Here is a 23,006-nt window from a genome sequence, read left to right on the forward strand (position 1 = left end):
TAAGCCGAGTTCTAAAAATAAACCAAGAACGTTAAAAAAAAAAAGTGTTCAATGGTGCTTCACAGAACAGGAATAGCCACGTCTTCCTGGTTTCTGTAGTTTCTATTAGTACCCAGAATGTTCTCATTACAAAGAGGTCTGAAGTGTCAAAATGTTGTCCCAGCAACTCGAAAGGGGAAAAATGGAGAAAGAGCCAAAAAAGTCCACATCCTTCTCAATGAAGTAGACTTATTTATTGAAAAGTGCCCATTCAGTGCAATTACTTCCATTTGCAAATGGGTCAGATGGAAAGTACAAAGAACTCTGCTATTTGATATTTTTTTTAGACATGTTTGCCATTCAATTACTCATGTGTTGGCTTATTCCGGAACGTAATAGTCTCTTCCTTAGACACAGGAGCAGATGAGGATAGCTAGGTAATGGCATTCTGATTTAAGAAGAGCAATCTGAGGCAGCACACTCAGGCTTGCTTGGACTTAAGAGTTTGTGGGTCTCGTCCTTGGAGGAGGTCAGGATCTTCCCATGGTCGAGGTCCTCGGATGTTCTGCCAGTCATCAAAGGCTGAATCTTTTATTTTCTGCAGGAAAACAAAAATGAGAATATGCGTATTAGTTCAGGAACTCAAGGGACTGGAAGCATAGACTACTAAGGCTTTCGTTGTATTATAAACTATTAAGAAATAATATCACGAGGGTCCTTGTCCTTGGTGTCGCTTGAATGAAAGACCTAATCAGTCTTCCATGAATAGATGACTAAATCAATTTCAGGAAGGCATCTTGATTCCCTAAAACTCAGGGACGTAGTCTTGTTTATGGTGACCAAACCGAAGAGTGAAAACGTTTTTATTTAATGCAATTAAAAGGGTTCACCTTTGACAAAACTGAAAGGAGACTAATTTAAGAATGAGCTACCTTAATATTATTATTGTTTGGTAAACTAAAACAACAACAACAACAACTAAAACTAACCTTAAGCCACATACCTTTGTTTTAGTTTACTGTAGGATTCTTTTATTTTAGAATTTCTATAAATTTAAGTGGAAATTCCTTGGGTCATAGAGAATTCCAATTACCTGAAGAAACTCGGGCCCTTTGGACCTCTCCTTCAAGCAGGAATGGTTGTTTAGCTAACACATAGAGTGTATAGTTTTTCTTCCACAATGGCTTTCGAGGGTAAGTCTCTCATATATGTTAAAGGTCAATGTCACCTCAAGAAATAAGAGAAGCCACCATGTGGCTCTCCACAAACCAGCAGAAGGTCAATTAATAGGTTAAGCAAGGGATACTTATTCTACATGGAAAGATGAGACAGCGTTCCAGCAGAATACAAAAAAAGTTTTAGCATTTTTTGCATCTGGACCTAATCCATATTAGTGTTTGAACCATTCTATCTTTTGCTTTGTTCTAAGTGGTTGACCAGCACAGGGCTTGAGGTGAAGAAAAAAAGAACCATGATGTTTCTTCCCTTCTCTTTTCTTCCTTCTGAACCAAGTATGATTGATCACCTAACTTTCCATATCTCGCCTCTTTAGTCTTCATGGTAGGATAAAGTAAGAGGAAGAAAAAAAATAGAGCAGAAAAGGATGAGGCTTTTTTGACATTTGGTACAAGTGGACCCGTTGAGAAATAAAAGAAGAGAATTAATGCTACCAAGAAATCTGGGTTTTAGTTCCAGCTCTGCAACTTTGAGTAAGTTAGAAATCAGAGTGAATAGACCACTGGTCTTGGCTGTGTGACCCTGGGCAAGTCACTTAACCTCTGCCTCAATTTCCTCTTCTGTAAAATGGGGATAATAATAGCAAATACCTCCTAGATTGTTTTGAGGATAAAATGAAGTATTTGTAATGTGCTTTTCAAACCTTAAAGTTATCATATAAATATATGATATTTGCATATATTAAGCTAAGTATAAATCCTAGCTACTACTAGAGACCCTTCAGAGGTAAAAAGGACTTTATAATCTATCTTATCCATTTCCTCACCCCTCTACAATATTCTTGGTATTCAGCCTGTGCTAGAACACTTCTGAAACTGGGGAACTCACTACCTCATTATGCAAGCCATTCTATCCTGGGACAGTAAAAGATCTTCCTTATCTTGAACTGAAATCTACTTCCCTATCACTTGTCAAGTTTTGTTCTATGGAGCTATGCAGAATAAACTAAATACCTCTTTCAGATGACAGCATGACAGATATTTTAAGACAATCACCACATCTCCCTAAGTCTCCTCCTCTCTACAATAAACATCTTCAGTTCTCACACCACCTTTAACTTCCTTGGGTTTCAGTTTCCCTACCTGGGTTGGGGTTGGCCTCATTTTAAAATTTTTATGTTTTCATATTCCTTTCATTTCCAAATATATTTTCCCCCCTCTCCCCTATCCAAAGAGCAATCCCTTGTAACAAATGATGGACAAATGCTTTCTAAGACCCTTCCCAGCTTGAAGATTCTGCAGTTCCTTTCTCCAGAGCCTTCTCTTTGCCAGATGGTTGTCCTAGAATTGGTGTTGTAGTTACCTATTGGCAGGTTCCGGACTAGAAGAAGAGGAAACAGCAAGTAGCACTTTTCACCAGGATTATGCAGTTTGTACAGGGTCATTGTGAAGATCAAATTCGACAAGGTGTGCAAAGAGAAAGCCATAAAGCATTATTTCACTAATGATGATAATTCCATCACTGCTTTGTCTTGCCTGACTGGGAACTGGATCTGTTGTTATACATGGTGGATAACTACAGTGCCACTGATTCACACTGACAGTTCAAGGGGAAATTATTTCAGGCACAGTTATTGAATCTCTACATAGAGAGGAATTTCGTGTTCTTATATCACAGAAGAACAAGGGAAGATGGTTGCCTGGTGATCAGAGGAAATAGGAACTGCTAAGATTCTTTTGGTGAGATCAACTATAAGAAGGAGAGAAGAAGCTCCGTAAGCCCCATCCCCCAACCCTGCAAAAAAACCAAAACAAAACAAAACAAAAAACTACCCTTGAGTAAATACCTATGACTATTGTTTATAATTAACTATGATTTATTGCTTTAGATCTTCCCAATGGTTAACTGCTACAGAACAACATAATTACCACTAGATATAAAACATCATAAAGAAAAAGCCAGAAAAACAGTATAAGATATTTGTTTATGTATTTATTTATTTTGAGGTTATTTAATTAGGCAAAGAGGGTACATTAGTATCCAGCTAAGTTGCATGAATAAAACCTTTCCTCTAAAAATGACCTTCTCTAATGTGTGTGCTTGTACTGTTGCTCTATTTAGTTTTGTCTCCCTCCCCTCCTAAGCTGTCACTAGTATAGGAGTTAAATCCTTACTTCCACTTTCTTTTCTTTTCTTTTTTTTTTTTTTTGTGGGGCAATGAGGGTTAAGTGACTTGCCCAGGGTCACACAGCTAGTAGGTGCCATGTCTGAGGCTAGATTTGAACTCAGGTCCTCCTGAATCCAGGGCTGGTGCTTTATCCACTGTGCCACCTAGCTGTACCCCACCTTTTTTCCCTTACTTCCGCTAAATAGAACTACATATATGTACTACATCTGATTTTCAGAATAACTACCTCAGATGTATCAGATATGGGGGAAATGCAAGAGACAACAGCAAAAGCTCGGAATTGTTTTATTGACTTGATAAGACTTCCTGACATCATCAATAAAACTGGTCTCTAGAAGCTAAGTAAATCTGGCTCCCCTGGCAGGCATGGTGGGAAACATGTAGCATTAATTGTCAGGCTCTACTATTAATTAACTTCATGCCTTGGGTACAACTTCTCTGGCCTCCAGTTTCCTGAGGTATAAAAGCAAGGAGTTTGAACTGGAAGAGCTCTAAGGTCCCTTTCAAAATGAAGATTCTAAATGTTGTGATCCCCTAAGTTATCATACTGAAAAAAAAGGGGGGGGTTTGAAATGTTAATCATTCCTGTCTTTTTTGAAAATAGAGAGTGGAAGTATTTTGTGAATCCCTGAGAAATAAACTATATGAACCCGGTGAGTTATAGCTGTACAGTTGTCATTTAGGAAAGGAAGGTTGCTGGTAATCTATTACTGATCAATAGTATGTATTGTGCTACTTGCACACCTGGAAAACACAATGTGATTATTCATAATTCTTTTTAAAATAAATTTTTGTTGATCTTTTGTTTCTAACCTCACCTATATTTCCTACTGAAACCTTCCTTCCACCCCTTTCTAGAGAGCCATTCCTCAGAGTAAAGAATTTTTTTTGAAGGGGCAGAAAGTTTAGCAACACAAGTCAGCACATCAATAAAGTCAGACGTTATAGTCTGTGTTTCACACTTCAACAAAGAAGGGAGAAGTATCTTTTTTTTTCTATCTCTTCTTTGAGGACAAGATTGGTCATTATTATTTTTTGCACCCAGTTTCAATTGCTTTGTTGGTTTTTTTCTGTTTATATTGTCGAAGTCTCTGTGTACATGGTTTTCCTGGTTCTAACTTACTTCACTTCCCATTGGTTCATATAATTCTTTTCATGTCTCTCAGTATTCATCACACTCATAATTTCTTAGAGCACAATAATATTATGCTACATCATGTACCACAACTTATTTATCCATTCTCTGACTGTAGAAACTGGACAACCACCTAGCAGTTATGTTTGGTGGGTATTCCTTTGTGTATGAACTGGCTTAAATGGCCAAATTCTCTGATGCTGGGATTCCGATTAAGTTGAACTTTCATTTCCACCAGAAGGTATATGAAATAACAAGAAAAGGAAAATAACAAAGAAAGTTTAGCCACCACCATCAACAGCCAGAGCCAGAAAGACATACCTGACTCAAAATGGGAGAGAACCATAAAAAAAAGCTTAGTGATTTACAGAATTAAACTATTAGACCTGCTACCAGTGAACACAAGCATGAGCTCCTGCATGTTTTGATCCTCTCTCTGTCCTTAAAGAAGACAGAAAAGCACCTCTTTATAGCAGGTGGCCATAGAAATCACTAGCAATCCTAAAAAATGCTTTCAAAGTATAATAATTAAGGCTAAAATAGATCACTTTAATAAAATATATATGTGTGTGTGTATACATACATACACACACATACACATACACATACACACATTCACAGAGAGAGAGAGAAAGAGAGAGAGAGAGAGAGAGAGAGAGAGAGAGAGAGAGAGAGAGAGAAATGATTACATCTTTGGTGCCTCAAGCTACATGGAAAATAATTCCTTGAACTTCTTTCTTCTAAAGAGTCCAGAATACTTTGTATACATTATCTTAGAGAAGAGATTATTTCTTTCACTTAGATACAGAAACTGAGGTGCTGAAAGGTTAAGTAACTGGTAACTGACTATAAATTTACTAAATTAAATTCCTTCAAAGTAAGGGCCATGTAGCATCTAAACTTTTTATCTTCTCTCCAGTGCCTAGCATGATGTTCTGCTCAGAGCTGGGATTCAATATTTCCTGTACTGTACTACAAGTACAAATTTCTAAGTCTATAGATTTCCATAAATACCAAGTTCAGTTTTTTTCCCACTTGTGTTGGTTCTGTGTCCCTGATGTCTATGATTTCTCCCCCCTCCCCCTACAGAACCTAGGAAAATGCTTTGCATGTAGTAGTCACTGAAATCATGCTGAGTGACAAGTTATCAGATGCAATAATATAAAAATTCCTCCCTTATTATATAAAAATAACGAAGGTATATTAATAATTACTGTATTCTTGATCTTTTTAAAGGACTTTAAACTATAAAAGACATACTTGAGGGGCAGCTAGGTGGTGCAGTGGATAAAGCACCGGCCCTGGATTCAGGAGTGCCTGAGTTCAAATCCGACCTCAGACATTTGACACTTACCAGCTGTGTGACCCTGGGCAAGTCACTTAACCCCCATTTCCCTGCCAACCCCCCCCCAAAAAAAACCACAAACAAACAAACAAACAAAGACATACTTGAGGACCTTTTACTTAAACAGAGAACCATCATTGGCCACTCAGGTTATTTGAGTTTCCTCAGACTTTTTCAATGTGTCTTTCTCCCACCCTGAGGAAGTTGGGGAGAAGGATGGAGTCTAGAATAGGCTCTAGCCGTAAAAGCACTGAAGAGTAATTCCTGGCTGATACCAGCAAGGAAAGAACCATACAAAAGCCACCTTTGTGTTGGGAGGCGTAGAATCATTTCTCAAATTACCCTAAGAAATGAAAAACTCTCTTAGAACTCATTCAAGCAAATGGACAGTACAAATATTGTATCTATATTCCTATCCTTTGCTTCAGCTAAATTATTTAGGTTAATGATGAACAGTTCTTGGTTGGAACCTTTTCTGAAAGCAAATACAGATGACCAGTGAGAATAAGGCTGCTACAGTGCCTTCCCTCATTCAAGCACCATGACTAATAGGCAGAGGTAGGAGAGAAGAGTACCAATAGTTGTTGTCTTAAAGGAGGGTAAATTCTTCATCTGGAATCCATGAACTTGTTTTTAAAAAATATTCTGATAACTGTATTTTAATGCCATTGGTTTCTTTTGTAATCCTATTTGTTTTATTTTATGCATTTGAAAGCATTATTCTGGGCTTTTTTGTTTGTTTTGGTTTGTTTTTTTCGGGGCAATGAGGGTTAAGTGACTTGTCCAGGGTCACACAGCTAGTAAGTGTCAAGTGTCTGAGGCTAGATTTGAACTCAGGTCCTCCTGAATTCAGGGCCAGTGCTCTATACACTGCACCACCTAGTTGCACCTGAAAGCATTATTTTGAAAAGAGATCATTGGGCTTCACCAGACTTGCCAAAATGATAACCCAAAATTAAGAACTCCTTTCTTAAGATTGTTTTAAGAGATTCTTTCCTACTCCTTACTGACAAGAGGGTTCAAGAGATAGTATTGACAGTAACCAGGGAACAGGGAAAGTGACAGGAATGGATAAGTCCCACAGGAAAGAAGGTGGAAGATGAGAGAAATGGAATTGGCTGGATGACACTGGAGGCCCTCCCCATCCTTTTGCTGCCATGTATGGAAGAATCCTTGCTCTACTTTTGTCTACAAGTTGTCCTAAATGGAGTACAATAAAATGAGTTTGATGTTAAGCACAGTACTTTCCATAATTAATTTTACCTAGAGTACCTCTATTAAAGTCCTACTGTAAGGTCTGTGGACCAGCCAAGCTAATCATGGGAGACTCATCACCAGGTTGGCTTTAGGCTCACAAATTCTTGACCAGAATTATTCTTGAATTAATCAATAAGCATTCATTAAGGCACCTATTTTGTGCTAAGCACCTGCTAGGTTCTGGGGATACAGGGGCTTACATTTCCTTCCTTCCTTCCTTCCTTCCTTCCTTCCTTCCTTCCTTCCTTCCTTCCTTCCTTCCTTCCTTCCTTCCTTCCTTCCTTCCTTCCTTCCTTCCTTCCTTCCTTCCTTCCTTCCTTCCTTCCTTCCTTCCTTCCTTCCTTCCTTCCTTCCTTCCTTCCTTCCTTCCTTCCTTCCTTCCTTCCTTCCTTCCTTCCTTCCTTCCTTCCTTCCTTCCTTCCTTCCTTCCTTCCTTCCTTCCTTCCTTCCTTCCTTCCTTCCTTCCTTCCTTCCTTCCTTCCTTCCTTCCTTCCTTCCTTCCTTCCTTCCTTCCTTCCTTCCTTCCTTCCTTCCTTCCTTCCTTCCTTTTTGAAAATGCAAACCACCTCTATTTCATTTTAAAAGGAAGGAATCACCCCAGTGCCACCCCACCTCCTTCTATAGAACTGGTGTCTGAGAACCCTGAACCTTCACTAGATGCCCAAATCAGAAAAGGTTCACGGGATAGGGAAGGAACAATGACCTCAAATACCATTTCTCTCATTCCCTCATGCTGGAAGTTGTTTGTCCTTCATTCCTGAAGAGGACTATGCTATTGGGGTTATGTCATGACTTGCACTGAATTGGATTTAAGTGAAGCAGGACTGTGCAAAGTCACCAACCTCACTCTCTCCTCCAGAGCCATCTGGGTCCAGTAGCAAGATATACATCGGGATGGCTGGAGATGGCCCCAGATGTTCAAAGCAATTAGGGTTAGGTGACTTGCCCAGGGTCACACAGCTATTAAGTGTCTAAGGTTAGATTTGAACTCAGGTTCTCCCAACTTCAGGGCCAGTGCTCTATCCACTGCACCACCTAGCTGCCTTCTCATGCTGGAAAGGAGGACACTGAAGCCCACAAATAGAGCCTGCTTCACTCATAGAGCCCAAAGGATGCCATTTTCTAGGCAGTGGGAGTGGGGGGTTAGGGAGGCTTTTGGAATAATCCCTTAAGGCCAATATTCACAGCAAGGTCACAAAGTAGATAGAGCACTGGGCCTAAAGATAAGATCAAATCCCACCAAAGACATCTACTAGTGGTATAGCCCTGGGAAAGTCACTTCTCTCTTTCTCAGTTTCTTCATTTATAAAATGATAAAAGGCCCTACCCCTACAGATTGTTGTGATAACCAAGTGAGGTATATGTAAAGTTCTTAGCACAATGCCTGGCACAAAGCGAACACTGAACAAATGCTCCTTGTCTCCCTTTCTCTAGGCTTCTCTGAAAGCTACACTAGCCAGACAGCAAGAGTAAAGGCTTTTTGAAAGAACCAGGGCCTGATTCAAGAACAGAAAACAGTTTGGTGGGGACTGAATCTCTCTCATCCTTCACTCTAAACTTCTGTCCCTTCTTTGCCATAGATCAAGTTGTTGACATGGAAGTTATGAAAGCTAGTGACATGAACATTCATGGGTTGGGACTGAGCCTGGGGACCAAGTTGCACGCCATACCCCCATGGCAGAGCAAGCTGGGAAGGAGCTGAGGCCAGAGCTCACCTGCTTCCCCAGTGCTAAGTCTCCCATGGGTCCCCTTCCTGCTACTGGGAGGTGCCTGGGGAAAGACTCCACATGCATTAGCCAGGGGCCCCATGGTGGAAGCGAAGTCAGAGAAGCAAGAACTGGGCTCTTTAGCTAGCAGGGAGGGTTTAGAGTCGGGCCCAGAGCTGGGTGAGGTGAGCAGCTCTGGGGAGGTGGAGTCAGTGAGGCCTGGGTTCTCCGCTGGGCTTTGGAGGGTCCCAGAGCTACTGTCTTCAGACTTAGAGAAAGCTCCTAGTGTCCCTGTCCCATTGGGGTCCCCTCCTCTTTTCCTCTTTCTCCAGAAGTTTCCATGATGATCAAACATTTTCTCACAGTTTGGGTCTAGTAATTTCCTTTCCCTAGGTCATCTTCGTGGTGGGGCACCTTCTTGAAGCAGTCGTTGAATGAGAGGTTGTAGCGGATGGAGTTCTGCCAGCCAGCCTTGCTCTTCTTGTGGAAGGAGAAGGTGCCCTCCACATACTGATAGATCTGGCTCAGAGTCAGCTTCTTGTCCAGGGCATTCTCAATGGCCATGGCGATCAGTGCCGAGTATGAGTACGGCGGCCGCATGACCTTCAGGAGCTCCTGCTGGCTGGACAGCGAGAGCCAGGTGAGCTCCGTGGTGAAGCCGGGCGAGGTGTGCAGGAACAGCCGCTGTCCAGGGCCACCATAGCCGGCCAAGTACGAGGACTGGCCGAGGGCCGGCCTAGGGCCGGCGGTGCATTGAGACACAGGTCGGGGTGGACCTCCGACCCGCCATAGTCAGAGAGCCCGAAGCCGGCCGAGGAGGGAGCTGAGGGGGCTCTCGATGGGCCGTGAGGGGGCTGGGGGAGGAGGCTCAGCTGGTCTCCGTAGACGGCCACGTCCAACAGCTCCTGGGTAGTGGGGACATGCTGCTGGCCCGAGGAGCCCGGCGGGCTGGCTGATGGCTGCCCCGGAACTTTCATGATGGTCCCATGGAACCCTGTCCTGCTTTAACTCCTGGTCACGACCCTGGGGTGTGGGGATCACCCAGAAGATCCGGGAGCTGGCCAGAGGGGATCGACTACAGAGAGGATGGTGGCGACCTCTGTCCCCTGGCTGAGCACCCGGAGCAGTGCCGGTAGGGGCCAGGGGCTTACATTTCTAAGTCCATGACAATTAAGTCACCCCATCTTTGCTGACACTAGTAGTGTTCTAGTGAGGCTATACGGTTATAAATCTTAGAACACCTCAATCTATGAAGAATCAAAGTTGTAGGTGACACAAAAAGAAAAGTGAGACAGTTTGGTGGCCACATGTAGGGTACACAAATCTCCAACGATAGCCCCCATGCAAGAAATAAATAAGGAATGTTATTAAGAAAACATATGGGGGCAGCTAAGTGGCACAATGGATAAAGCACCGGCCCTGGATTCAGGAGGACCTGAGTTCAAATCTAGCCTCAGATAATTGACATTTACTAGCTGTGTGACTCTGTGCAAGTCACTTAATGCTTATTGTTGTTTGTTTGGTTGGTTGGTTTTGTGGGGCAAACAAATAAACAACAACGACAACAACAAAACTATATGATCAGAAGAGAGATGGGCCACTCATGTAGTCAGAGGAAGGGATAAAAGATGAATAATAGTGTGTTTTACTAGAATCCATGTTATATAAAAAACCTAGAAGAAGGCCTCTGGTATAATGGATAAATTCTCTGTAGAAGTTGTATAAGAGAATATGGCCAAGAATCATATGGGATAAAATATTGGATGGCTGTGATCTATACCAATGGAAGATATACCAATATTAATAAAATAACATACCTCTGAAATAAATCAGAAGACCTGGGTTCAAATTCTTTGTTTTTTTGCAGGGCAATGAGGGTTAAGTGACTTGCCCAGGGTCACACAGCTAGTAAGTGTCAAGTGTCTGAGGCCGGATTTGAACTCAGGTCCTCCTGAATCCAGGGCCGGTGCTTTACCATTGCGCCACCTAGCTGCCCCTGGGTTCAAATTCTAACTTTAGTTTTGCTACTTGTGTAACTTTGGGCAAGTTACTTAACTTTTCTGGGCCTCAGTTTCCTCCACCATAAAATGAGAGGGTTTGACTCTAAAATGACTTTCCAGTTCTAAATCCACAAGCCTAAGAATGGCCAGAGCTGCAGAAGGGATAATGGAGTGAGTTATTTTCCTACCAAAGGCATTTCTTTTTTGCCCTTTCGTGTTCTTCTTGTATATCTGAGTTGACAAGGACTTGAAATATTGATAGGAAGGAAAATTCAAAGTATAGGACAGAAGATTTTCATTTCAAGATAGGAGCACACGTCTGGAAATGCTCTGTCAGAAGGAATATGCTTCACACGGCTTTGCAGAGCCAGACTCAAGAGGGGCTGGAGCTCAATTTACAGGAGTAACTTTTAAAGCATATTATCATTCATTCATTCAACCAACAAATATTTATGAAATAGCCACTAGATGTGAAGTACAAAAAGATTCCCTGATCTTCCCTGCCTGAAGCACTTTTGCTGGTTGGTTTAGAGGGAAGGTCAAGGAATGCTAAAATCTACATAGACGTGAGGGCATTAGAAAATCAAGTGGCAGTGGGAATTGGGTGAACCACATCATCTCTATTTTGTGACTCAATTCTGTAGGTAGCTCAATTCCCTTTCCATTCAGTTATGGATCTAGTCCAATTTCTGTCTTATGAGGAAACTTTATTCAATTGGGAGAATTGGGAGAAAACCTTATTGCATTGTTTGAACCTAGCCCAATGTGGCCAGGAAGCTGAATCATCTCTGCCTGCTGCTTAGAGACCCTTAGCTAAAGATTTAAGTTTTACTGACCAGAAACCTGGTCAGAACTGAAGACTGATGCAGAGGGGTTTTTTCCACAATTATACATCTCAAGCAACCCATGTGTCTTATCTGAAAACTGTCCCTGTATTGATCAATTGATTACTGTTTCCATGTTCTTTATTTGTTTACAGACACTTGGGGGGAGAGTGGGACACCTCCTTTTCTGATTTCAAGGAATTGTACCTGTTTACTTTCCCCCTCCCAACTTGGAGTCCCTAATCTTTCCTCCATTTAGAAATCAGATTACTTCATTTTGTATCCTGATTGCTTCAATTAGTTGGTCTTATTTGATTAATTGTTTTGAATATATAAAATCTGTCTCTGTCTGTATTTGTGATCCAGGGCTAAAGCTGAGAAGGCCTGGTCCTTGTATGTTGAGCAATTGGCATGCTTTGCTTAATAAATCGATATGCTCAATATACCCTTTGTTTCCTCAATCATTTCATCTTTCACCCACAACAAGCATAATTAATATGCATTTAAATTCCTGTGGAATAAATGAATTAATGAAGAATAATAACACATGGCCTATATGATAAAAATAGTGTGGTAGATAATGCCCAAAATTAAGACTCCCAAAGGTTAGGAATGAAAAGTCTATTTGTATTTAGGTCTAGAAACACAGTGATTACTTAGACAAAGAGGTGGAGCAGTAATATGCAATGCAAAGGGACTAGTAGTCCAGAAAGGCCTCTCCCTTTACTCTCAGATTTGTTTGGGGCTCATCATAGATATAGATAAATCTCTGTGTGCCTCAGTTTCTGCCTCAAGGCTTATCTGGCCATTATTTTTAGTCTCCACCCCCTCCCCAAAAAAGCATTATGAATGCATACAACAACAACAGAGTCAACAACAGATCACTCAGCTTGAAGATTGTATAATGTATACTTCTTGTTTTTTTGTGGGGCAATGAGGGTTAAGTGACTTGCCCAGGGTCACACAACTAGTAAGTGTCAAGTGTCTGAGGCTGGATTTTAACTCAGGTCCTCCTGAATCCAGGGTGGGTGCTTTATCCACTTCATCATCTTACTTTGTGTGTGTGTGTGTGTGTGTGTGTGTGTGTGTGTGTATGTGGCAATTGGGGTTAAGTGACTTGCCCAGGGTCACACAGCTAGTAAGTGTCAAGTATCTGAGGCCAGATTTGAACTCAGGTCCTCCTGAATCCAGAACCAGTGCTCTATCCACTGCGCCACCTAGCTGCCCCACACTTTGTCATCTTCATGTAGTGGAAAAAGCACTGGACACAGAACCAATCAGACACTAAGCATTTATTAAGCACCTACTACGTACTGGGCCCTGTGCTAAGTGCTGGGGATACAAAGGCCCTGCTCTCAAGGAGGCCGCTTATCTAATGGGGGAGATGACATGCAAACAAAGGTATAAACAAGTTATCTACAGAAATAAATAAGAAATAATCTACAGAGGGGAGGCTTCCTGTAGAAGGTGGGGTTTTAGTTGGGACTTGAAGGAAGCCAGAAAGCCAGGAGGCAGAGATGAGGAGGGAGAGATTTTCAGATATGAAGGACAGCCAGAGAAAATGTGCAGAGCTGAGAGATGGAGTGTTTTGTTCTGGGAAGAGGAAGGAGGCCAGTATCACTGGATCAAAGAGTATGGGGGTGGGAGGGTGGGGTCAATTAAAAAAAAGAAAAAACCCAAGATAGGTGGAAGGGAGGTGAGGGAATGAAGAGCTCTGAACCCCAAAGATTTTATATTTGATTCTGGAGGTAACAGGGAATTATTGGAGTTTATTGAGGAGGAGAGTGGCAGGAGTCCTGCCCTGACTACTTACATGGCTTTGGGAAAATAATTTAATTACTTGCAACCTCAGTTTCTAGATATTTAAAATAAGGGTGTTAGTGGAGATGAGCTCCAAGATTGCTTTTCCCCATTAAAAAGGTTTCTCCCATGATCCCACTCCTGAGTCCACAAATGAGCCATTCCTTTCCTTTGAGAACCTTCACTGGAGAAGGAATGAGGTCAAGAAAGAGAGGTCAGACTCAAAGCAGGCAAAACAGGTCAAATCTGTGGCAACTGTCAGCAGCATTTGTGAGTATAGAAAGCAGAAGGTGGGAGAGAAAGGAAAAGGGGGGGATGGCTGAAACCAACAGCTAAAATGAGGTTTCAGGGAGTTTTATTTATTCCCAATATTCCCCCCTCCCTCAATTATCTGTACCACAGACAACTGAGAATTGACACTATGTCTAAACAATATGGAAAAGCCAATTCTTTATTTCATATTAGACAGGAAAAACCACAACAGCTAGGCTTAAATACAAGAGCGTTTGCTGATTTCACCATGACTGAAAACTCTAGATTTAAACTAAGGAAGAACTGGAAGAAATTATACTAGTAATATGGAAGAACCCAGGCTTGGGACCAGAACAACCTGAACCCCAGACTCTACCTGACCATCAGCTCCCCGAGTTTAAAGTTAAAATCACTTCACTTCAGCTTCCTCACTACATGAGTTTTGCTATTACAGTTCTCACAAAGCCAAAAGCATAGGGCTTCAGTGCTAGAAGAAAATGTAGAGTATCTTGGAAAGAGTAGTGGTAATGTGGTGTAACAGAATGGGTGCTGGCCTTGTGATCAGGAAGACCTGGGTTCAAATCCCACCTCAGACAGTTACAGTGTGTGGCCCAGGGCAAGTTGCCTCTGTTTCCTGTGATTCAGTTACCTCATCTGTAAAATGAGAAGGTTGGACTCATTAACATTAAAGGTTCCTCTAGGTGTAAAACTATGATCTTATGATCCAGATCAATCCCTTCATCATTTTAGAGATGAGGAAAGTGAAGCCCAGAGCGATGAAGAGACTTTAAGGTCATGGTGTTCTAGTTTTTTAATATGAAATGTCATTTTCCCCATTAGAACTATGATTTATTTGGTGTGAGGAGCTCCCAAGGAGGAATTCCCTCTACCAATGCAGACTGTCACCTTCTCTGCAATAGGTGGTCTTAGATGGCTACCTTGTTATGGCAAAGAAACTCAAATGACACCCAGAATTAAGAAAAAAGCTGGTTTATTATGCATGCGGGCTCAGAGGAGTAATTCTCCTGGTCTGAGCCTCGAATGATTATAGAAGCATGTTTATAGGAGTACAGGGCAGGAAAAAGAACTATGGTGGTATAGCTTCTGTATTCCAAGGGGTTAACACATACGTGATGTTTTTGCAACATATGTTGCTCCAAGGTCTTGCTACAAAAAAAGGGGAGAGTCTAAAGATATCCGGGCTCCAAGTTGCACCTGGTAGCTGACAAGAGGAGGGAGTCTGATGTTAATTTTAACCCTGAGTGCCTCTACACCTAGGATGTTAAGAAGTTAAGGGTCAGGGCAGCTAGGTGTCACAGTGGATAGAGCACCAGCCCTGGAGTCAGGAGTACCTGAGTTCAAATCCGGCCTCAGACACTTAACACTTACTAGCTTTGTGACCCTGGGCAAGTCACTTAACCCCAATTGTGTCACTTCAAAAAAAAAAAAAAGAAGTTAAGGGTCACAAGGTCAGGATGTACCAAAGGCAGGACTTGAACCTGGGTCTTTCTGCCTCTGAGGCCAGTTCTCTATCCACTACATCATGATGCTTCTTATGAAGTATCTACTTTCTCTATTTTATATTAAACCACCAGCAGTGTTATGAAACTTTAATCAAACCCTTTACCACTCATTTTGATTTCTATATCCATAAAACAAGCTGCCAACAGTACGGCGGGGTTGATCTGGAAAAGACAAAAGAAAACTAAAACTAAAAAACAAAAACCTAACACTAGAAGCCAGGAGGAGGAAGAGAGAAGACTTGATTTAAGTCTTATATGTCCCTGCAGATAGCAAGTATTCAAACATTTCCCCAAGGAATTAATGCATATACAAAATTAATTTCCTTGAATCCAATGTCAATATCAAGCTGGAAGAAGTGTTTTGTGGATTCGTAAAAATCGTACTATTTAGATTTTCCAGTTTATCCTCCAAGTTTACTTTTCAGTTTCTCTGTGGTTTTGATTCAAAGGTTTCCAACAATGAAGCTTCCTCGCCTTCTTTGTAGAGTCCAAAAATAAGGTGTCTTATTGCTAGGAAAATATTTACAGAACTTGGGCCCAAGTTTTCCACTCTCTGGAGTATCAACACTATAAACCCAAAATAATCTTGGCTTGAAAAAGATGTCATAATTAACCAGCCCACAAAAGACAAATCTTTAATTTTACCTCTCAAATCATTGTGTCTCTGGATACATAGATTCTGTTTATGTGTGTGCAAATTATGAGCTAGCCTTCTGAGTCTGCTCAAGGGGTGCCATTCATTCACACAACTTTCTACTGGGGATAGTGTAGAAACGCACCCTGCCCTTCCAAAAAAAGGGAATTTGGCCCTTTTTGGATCCTTTGGCTCTGAGAGGTACAGCTCATTCTTAGACTCCAACCTGACAAAATAAGGGGAGAAATAAGCCCCAAATGGCTCCCAACAGCCATAAGGTGAGTCCTTTTGCAGTTAGAAACATATGCCTATCTTAGGATGTGCCCTTGGGTCCTTTCCTTTCTTCCTCTGGACTCTGCTTTTTAAGTTTGCCAAGTGAAAATAAGATATACAACTGACCTCTATTGCCCAGGACTGTCCTATACTATTAACCTATATCAAGGACATTAATGAAGCAGTGTTGTCTACAACATCTAGAAAGCAAAAAAACACTGCTTTAATCCATTCTTCTTCTTCTTCTTCTTCTTCTTCTTCTTCTTCTTCTTCTTCTTCTTCTTCTTTTTTTAAAATTTGCTCATTCATCCCCCCACCCACCCCGCAACTGCCCTAGGGCAATGAGGGTTAAGTGAGTTGTCCAGGGTCACACAGCTAGTAGGTGTCAAGTGTCTGAGGTTGGATTTGAACTCAGGTCCTCCTGAATCCAGGGCCCGTGCTTTATCCACTGCACCACCTAGCTGCCCCCTTTAATCCATTCTTGATGGCACACTTAAGTGCCCAATATTAGTTTATTTAAAGTGATAAAAGTTGGTCCTTGCTGCTATCTGTCTTCCAGGCAGCTTTGCTTCTCCTTGCTTTCATAAAGTATTTCTGTGTGTCCAGCTGGACGCAGAGTCCAATCTTAAGTCCAAACCATACAATTTTTTTCATCATAGTAACTGAGCTTGGCCGTGCTCAACTCCACAATGATTCCAGTTCTTTTGGCAATGAAGTGTTTTGTGAACTAAATCAATTTTTGCCTTTTATTCAGTCTGGGCTACAGAGAAAATTCAGAGCAAAGTATGGTAGAGCATGCTACATCTTTCTAACAGAATGTCACCTTTCTCACTCCATGCTGGGCTGCTGATAAAACCTGTTCTACAGAGATGGGAGAGGAGCAGTTAGAAGCAGCACTCTGTTGCTATTATTGTTACCTTTACCAATAAGTGCGATTCTTCTAAGCATCAGGAACTAGGGACATTTGGTTCTAAGCCAGGAAACCAGGGTTCTCTTCTTTATTTAGCTTTCAATGCTGCCTGGTGTTCTAAAAGTAAGGCTGACATATGCTGATAGGTTAACCCATCTGCAGTGAGAATGATGTTTGCCAGGAAATTTGGGAAGGCCTTTGGCTAAACATGAAGATAGCTTTGGCTATCTGTGATGTGCTAAACCACTGTGAGTCACTTAGGGCAAAAAGCAAATCAAAGAACCACAGAATCTTACTGTAGTAAGGAATCTGAAACCTCTTTCTACCTCACAGGATACCTATGCTAGGATGAGATGAACACATATGGCTTTTTAAAATGTGAAGCACTATATAAATTCATACAAATATTATTATAACTATTCCTAGCTGACATTTATATACAGCATTTTAAGGTTTACAAATAGTTTAACATACATATTATCTCATTTAATCCTAATAACAACTCCAAAAACTAGGTGCTATTATTATTCTCATTTCACAGATGAAGAAACCGAGGGTCAGAACTGGAACTAAGACCATCCTGATTCCAAGTCTAGCATTCTCTCTGCTACACAACCCTGCAAATGACAATGCCCAGTCCAAATCCTGATGCACGATGATGTTTCAGCCTGCTTCCTTTCCAAAACTGAGTATTGCTGAGACATTCTGGTGTGATAAAGGTAAAGAAGGAAAATGTTTGTATCTATTAACAGTTAATCTTCTGGTCAATAGATAAAAGGTAAAACACAGCCCACTTGTATTTTGGTACAGAGTTACAGTTGTTGCTTAGAGAGCTCTAGAGCAATGAAATTTTGTTGGTGGCTGAAGTTCAAGTAGTCTAAGATCACCAAGAGGTTTTACCCTGATTGGTTTTCAAAGACAAACACCTCTCCACCAAAGACATTCCTCCTCTCCACCCTGGCTCACCTCCTAGCCACCCACTCACTCCCCCACTCCTCCACCCCTGCTACTTGACAGTAGAGATGAGAATAGGTACTTTCCTTTTTTACTTTTGAAAGAGAAATTGAGAAGCTGACATCATGTCTTACTTTTATTGATTCCACAGGAGAGGAAAATATGAGACCCTTGGAATAAAAGTGAAAAAGTAGGCAGCAAAAGAATCAATTTGGGAGAAAGTCTGTTAATATGGCCCTGGAAGAAAGAGTAAGAAAAAATAGACATTGGTGTAGTGGAAAGAGCACTTGCCTGGGAGTTAGGAGGCCTATGTTCTATTTCTAGTTCTGTTTCTGGTTCTGGTTCTGCCAGAACCAGAATTAATTGTATGACCGTGGTCATTTTACTCCCTAGGCCTAGTTTCCTCATCTGAAGAATGAGGGGATTGGACTAGATCAGTGGTATCAAACCCAAATGGAAAAGAGGCCATTAAACCCCACAGAAGGATGCCCGTAGGCCATAGACTGATTTAGAAAGCAACACATTAACATTATCTATGTTCTCTTGTACTGTTATTTATTTTGTTAAATATTTCTCAATTACAGTTTCATCTGGGTCAGGCCACACAGGGAAGTGTGTTTGATACCTCTGGACCAGATGACCTCTAAGGATCTTTCCAACACTTACATCCTGTGAGAATCTCTCTTGTCCATTTACGCATGGGAGGGAAAAAATGAGGCCATAAATCAAATAATAGAGAAAAACACCAAGTAAGGTGTGAGAAAATAATTAATGATGAATTTCTTGGGGGCACCCAGAGATTAATTTCAGTTCTTTCTCAACTCTTGCCAGGGACAAACCCAAGGGAACAAAAGGAATGGATATTGATTCTTTTGTCTAGTTCAGTGGACTGATTGGATCGAACCACACATAGATACTGGACTTTTGCATACTCTTCTCTTATGTCATTGGTAGAGTTCATTTTAATTTAGACCACCCTCAAGTCATGTCAACCAATGGAACTGAATGATGCTAAACAATTAGCTTTGATCGATGTATGATGACCCACCTCTATTTTGATAGAGCTGGACAAAAGAGGATAAAACCCTTGGCCACGCTAGGGTCACCTTGGCTTGGAATGCTTTCTCCTGATGTGAGCTCTTCCTCTTAGGACTATGTAGGTATGAAGGCCTGAGACCATGGGAAGTTAGGAGACACGTGGTCAATAGTTTACTAATATATAATATTAATTAATAATAAATGCTTACTACCAAAACTGGTATAATAGTGATTAATATATAAATTAATTAAATTAATTTATAAAGTACAGTAGTAGCAATAATTTTAAAAAACACAAAGGGAAGATTCTATTAAAAAACCCAAGGGCTACTTTGTTTTTAACAAACATATCATTTTCTTTTCCTCTAGATGCTAAATATAATTTGGTCTGACCATTCCCTGGGAAAAGTAGAATTACTAAAGTGTGTAAAACAGAGATTCTTAACCCTTTGTGTCATGGACCCTTCTGACAGTCAGGTAAAAACTTTGGTCCCCATCTCATAATAATTCATTTGAATGTATCAAATAAAATACATAGGATTACAAAAGGAACCAATTATAATGACACATAGCTACCAAAATGTAAAAATAAAACAAAAGACAACTTCATGGATCCCAGGTAATGAACCTCTGCTCATATGGGGGGGCATGTTCTACAAGAATTTTTTAAAAAGCCTTGAAATCCTTTTCACCTTATTCTTTTACAGAGAACACCGAACCATAGAGAAGTGAAACATCCTGCTGAAGGTCTCAGAATTGATGGAGATAGAACTAAAACTCAAGTCTTAACTTCCACCTGCAGTGTTCTAACCACAACTCCATATGATGATAATGGTCTAATTTGTTCTTCTTTTAAAGAGTATTAAAGACGGGAGAACAGTATTGCATCTTAGCTTTAGATGTCCAAAGCTTAGTACTTGATATTTTATTTAGTATCTCTTCAAGAGATGGAGGATAAAGAAATATTAGGTAGGCTTCCTTCCGGGACATAGGGAGATCATCGATGAGAGTTTTTTACACCTATGGTCATCAAATCTACCAAGTAAGACAGACAAGGAAGAAAAAGCAGGAATAAAAATCAGAAGACACAGAGAGTGAGAACTGAATGTAATTTCAAAGTTTTAATGTGTTCATCGAATTGAATGTTTAGATATCTATTACTGGTAAGACTGAGTGTAGAAAAAAAGACCTTAGAACTGTTAGTCAGGAAACTGAAGCCCAGAAAAGCAAAGTAGTTTGCCAAAGGTTACATGGCCAGCAAGTAGCAGAAATGGGATTAAACCCAGGTCTTCTGACTACAAATCTGGTCTTCTATCAATCAATCATTTATTGAATGCCAACTATGTACTCAGCACTGTGTAAGATGCTATGAAGATGCCAAATTAGTATGAGATATACCCCTAACATACTAATTAGAGACAAGGCAAATGTTTGAAATAATCCAAGAACAAGACAACAGATATTGGGATGCTAAACAATGTGATGTTGAATAAAACAGGATAATTAGAGAAAAGGGCAGTTTATTCATGTATTTGACAAGACAAACAAGAAGAATTTAAAAATGTGTTCAGGAGTTACCTAGCAAAAACATTATTCAGGAATTGGTTTTGATCTACCTTGAAGGAAGGTTTTGGACAAGTGGAGAGAATAAGTAAAACAATATTTCAGGTAGGGATAACCACAGGGCTAAAAACATAGGGATGGAAGTAGGGAAGTTGTATGCAGGGTATAGCAAGTAGAAAAGGCAGTTTGGGGCCAGATAGTAGATGTCCTTAAATGCTCAGGTAATAGTAGGTTGAACTTTACTCCATAGATAATAGGGAGCCATTGAAGGTTTTTGAGTAGGGAGATAACATAATAAAATGGTATTTTGCTGACTCCAGTATGAGGGGAGAGGGCATAGTGATAGAGAGGAGGAAAGGAGCTGGAGTTAGGAAAACTGTTTAAGAAACTACTGCAATCATCTAGGCATGAAGTGATTTAGGCTGGATTAAGATGCTTGCAGTGGAGGTGGAAAAGATGAGCCAGATAATAAAAATGAAGACTAAAAAGGACTTGGTGACTAAATGTCTCAGTTCTTCCTTGTAGAATTATCTCAGTTCCAAACCTGACCTGAATGAGGTGTTCAAGCTTTGCGGCTAAGGCCTCTGACAAATGAATAACAAGTTGGCCAAACCATGATTACAATTTTTTGCACATGGTCATCTTTCTATTGTCACAAATTCACTTGACCTTGACCCTCACAGAACAGTTTACTAATTCTTCTATGGCAACAGCTATCAGTCATTTTCATCCTAGATGTAAATCTTTGAACTTCTCTCCTTTGAATGTATTTCTGAATAAATTTGCAGGCAGGTAAAACTAAAATATTTAAAGTGTTCTGCTTTCAGCCAAAGGTGCATGTTTTAGATCTCAGTTTAATCTTATCAGGATATTAAAACCCTTAAGGACATTTAATTCAGATGGAAATTAAAACCTTGTGAATTCAAACATGCTACAAAGGGATTTCTTTTTTTAATTCTTCAGAATGGTTTCTATCCTTGCTTGTTATTCTTGTTATTAACCCTATCTGAGAAAGAATTCACCACCACTAACCAAAACGAAAACTTTGTGCACTTCTGACAATTTCTCTTATATGGTTGAGAATACTTTCTAGACAGCAATTGGGGGAATGAAGAGGGAACAGAAGAAAGGGACAGATGTAAGCTCCAGTCCCTATTTGGGTTTGGGTTTGTCGTTGTTGTTTGGGGGGGGGGGGCGAGGGGGGGGGGGAATAGGTAATCCTATAATGTGAAGTGGATGATTCATTTGTGACTTGATGTTTCACCAGCTATCTTGGCAGAATGTCAAGTGTATGACATGTGAAAACTAATGACAGAATACTACTAATACATTTTTCATCACTTATGGAGGAAACTTATGGGGTAACATTAGAGACCTTTTGTTCTTCCTTTGTTTTCCCAATAACCTCTGCACCATAAAATTCTGCTTAATGAAGACATCTTGCCTCACAACCATTGGACACCTCATAGGACTGCTCTGTCTAGGTTAATGCTGCCACCTTGAGGGAAAGCAACAGTACAGAGTAGCAAACTAGAGAGAGGAGTAATGGGGGTCTGTCACTGCCAAAAAGGAGAGAGAGAGAGAGAGAGAGAGAGAGAATTAAACCCCTTTCTACCTCAAAGGGAGTACTTCCCTTTTGCATCTGATTCTAGCACTTCTCATTTATATTTTCCCCCTTTCCTTCTTACCTCTTTAATAGGACTTATGAAGGAGAGAAAAAAAGAAAAAAAAAAGATGAGATTGTAGAAATATTTTGATGAATAGGACTAATTTGGGGGGCTAATCTGACTGGAGGACTAATCTGGGGACTGTTGACTAGCTGGCTGACTACTGTTAATTTAATGTGGGCCATTTATAAAGTTCCACCACACTGCTCCACTCCCAAATTGATAAACTACAGATTAAGAGGCCTCTTAACTAAATAATCAAAGCGGAGTTTCTTTATGAGATACTATTTAAATTAAGAATACAGGGAAATAAAATGTACAACCTGACTGCATTGCCATGGGTCTCTTTCCCACCTGCTGTGCTTCAAACTTTTTGAATACAATAAGGGCATTAGCCACCTCTCGCCTCAGGGTATTCAGGTCCTTTATTCTAACACCGAGCCCCTTTCACTTTGTAAATCCCCCTGCTTCTAACTTTCCTCTCCTTACTGCCACGAACCCCTGTGTTTCTCTCTCATCGACCTTCTGTCTGTCTGTTCCATCAGTCTGCCCTTCGGCCTCTCTTTTCCCTGCTCCTAGTCCTTCTCGTTTTCTCCTGCATCCTTGTAGCCCCGTCTCTACTCTGTCTTCTTCCGCTCTTTGCCGGCTCTAACCTCTCTAAATCTTGTCAGCTGCCGCTTGACCTCTTCTTGTTCATCTGAACCTCTTCTCAGCCTCTCTCATCTGCCCCCTGTCTGACCGAACCCCCCTGAGTCTAACCCCCAAGTCTATATATACATTGG

The 23,006-nt window shown here is 40.8% G+C and overlaps 1 protein-coding gene and 1 pseudogene across 2 annotated transcripts in view; both read right to left on the bottom strand.

Moving 5' to 3' along the window:
- Window positions 1–211: 211 nt before the first annotated feature.
- LOC122740857 (cytochrome c oxidase assembly protein COX16 homolog, mitochondrial) overlaps window positions 212–23,006 on the bottom strand; it is a 106,414-nt gene continuing 83,619 nt past the window's right edge. For both annotated transcript variants that reach the window (XR_006354777.1, XM_043983653.1), the window contains one exon: window positions 212–577. Coding sequence is in view for 1 of the 2 variants with exons in the window: in XM_043983653.1 (XP_043839588.1) it covers window positions 461–577 (117 nt within the window). In the remaining variant the exon portion in view is untranslated. The remainder of the gene's footprint in view (window positions 578–23,006) is intronic.
- Window positions 8,633–9,763, bottom strand: LOC122740854 (annotated as a pseudogene).

The sequence above is a fragment of the Dromiciops gliroides genome, chromosome 2 (assembly GCF_019393635.1).
Source record: "Dromiciops gliroides isolate mDroGli1 chromosome 2, mDroGli1.pri, whole genome shotgun sequence".
Classification (NCBI taxonomy): Eukaryota; Metazoa; Chordata; class Mammalia; order Microbiotheria; family Microbiotheriidae; genus Dromiciops; species Dromiciops gliroides.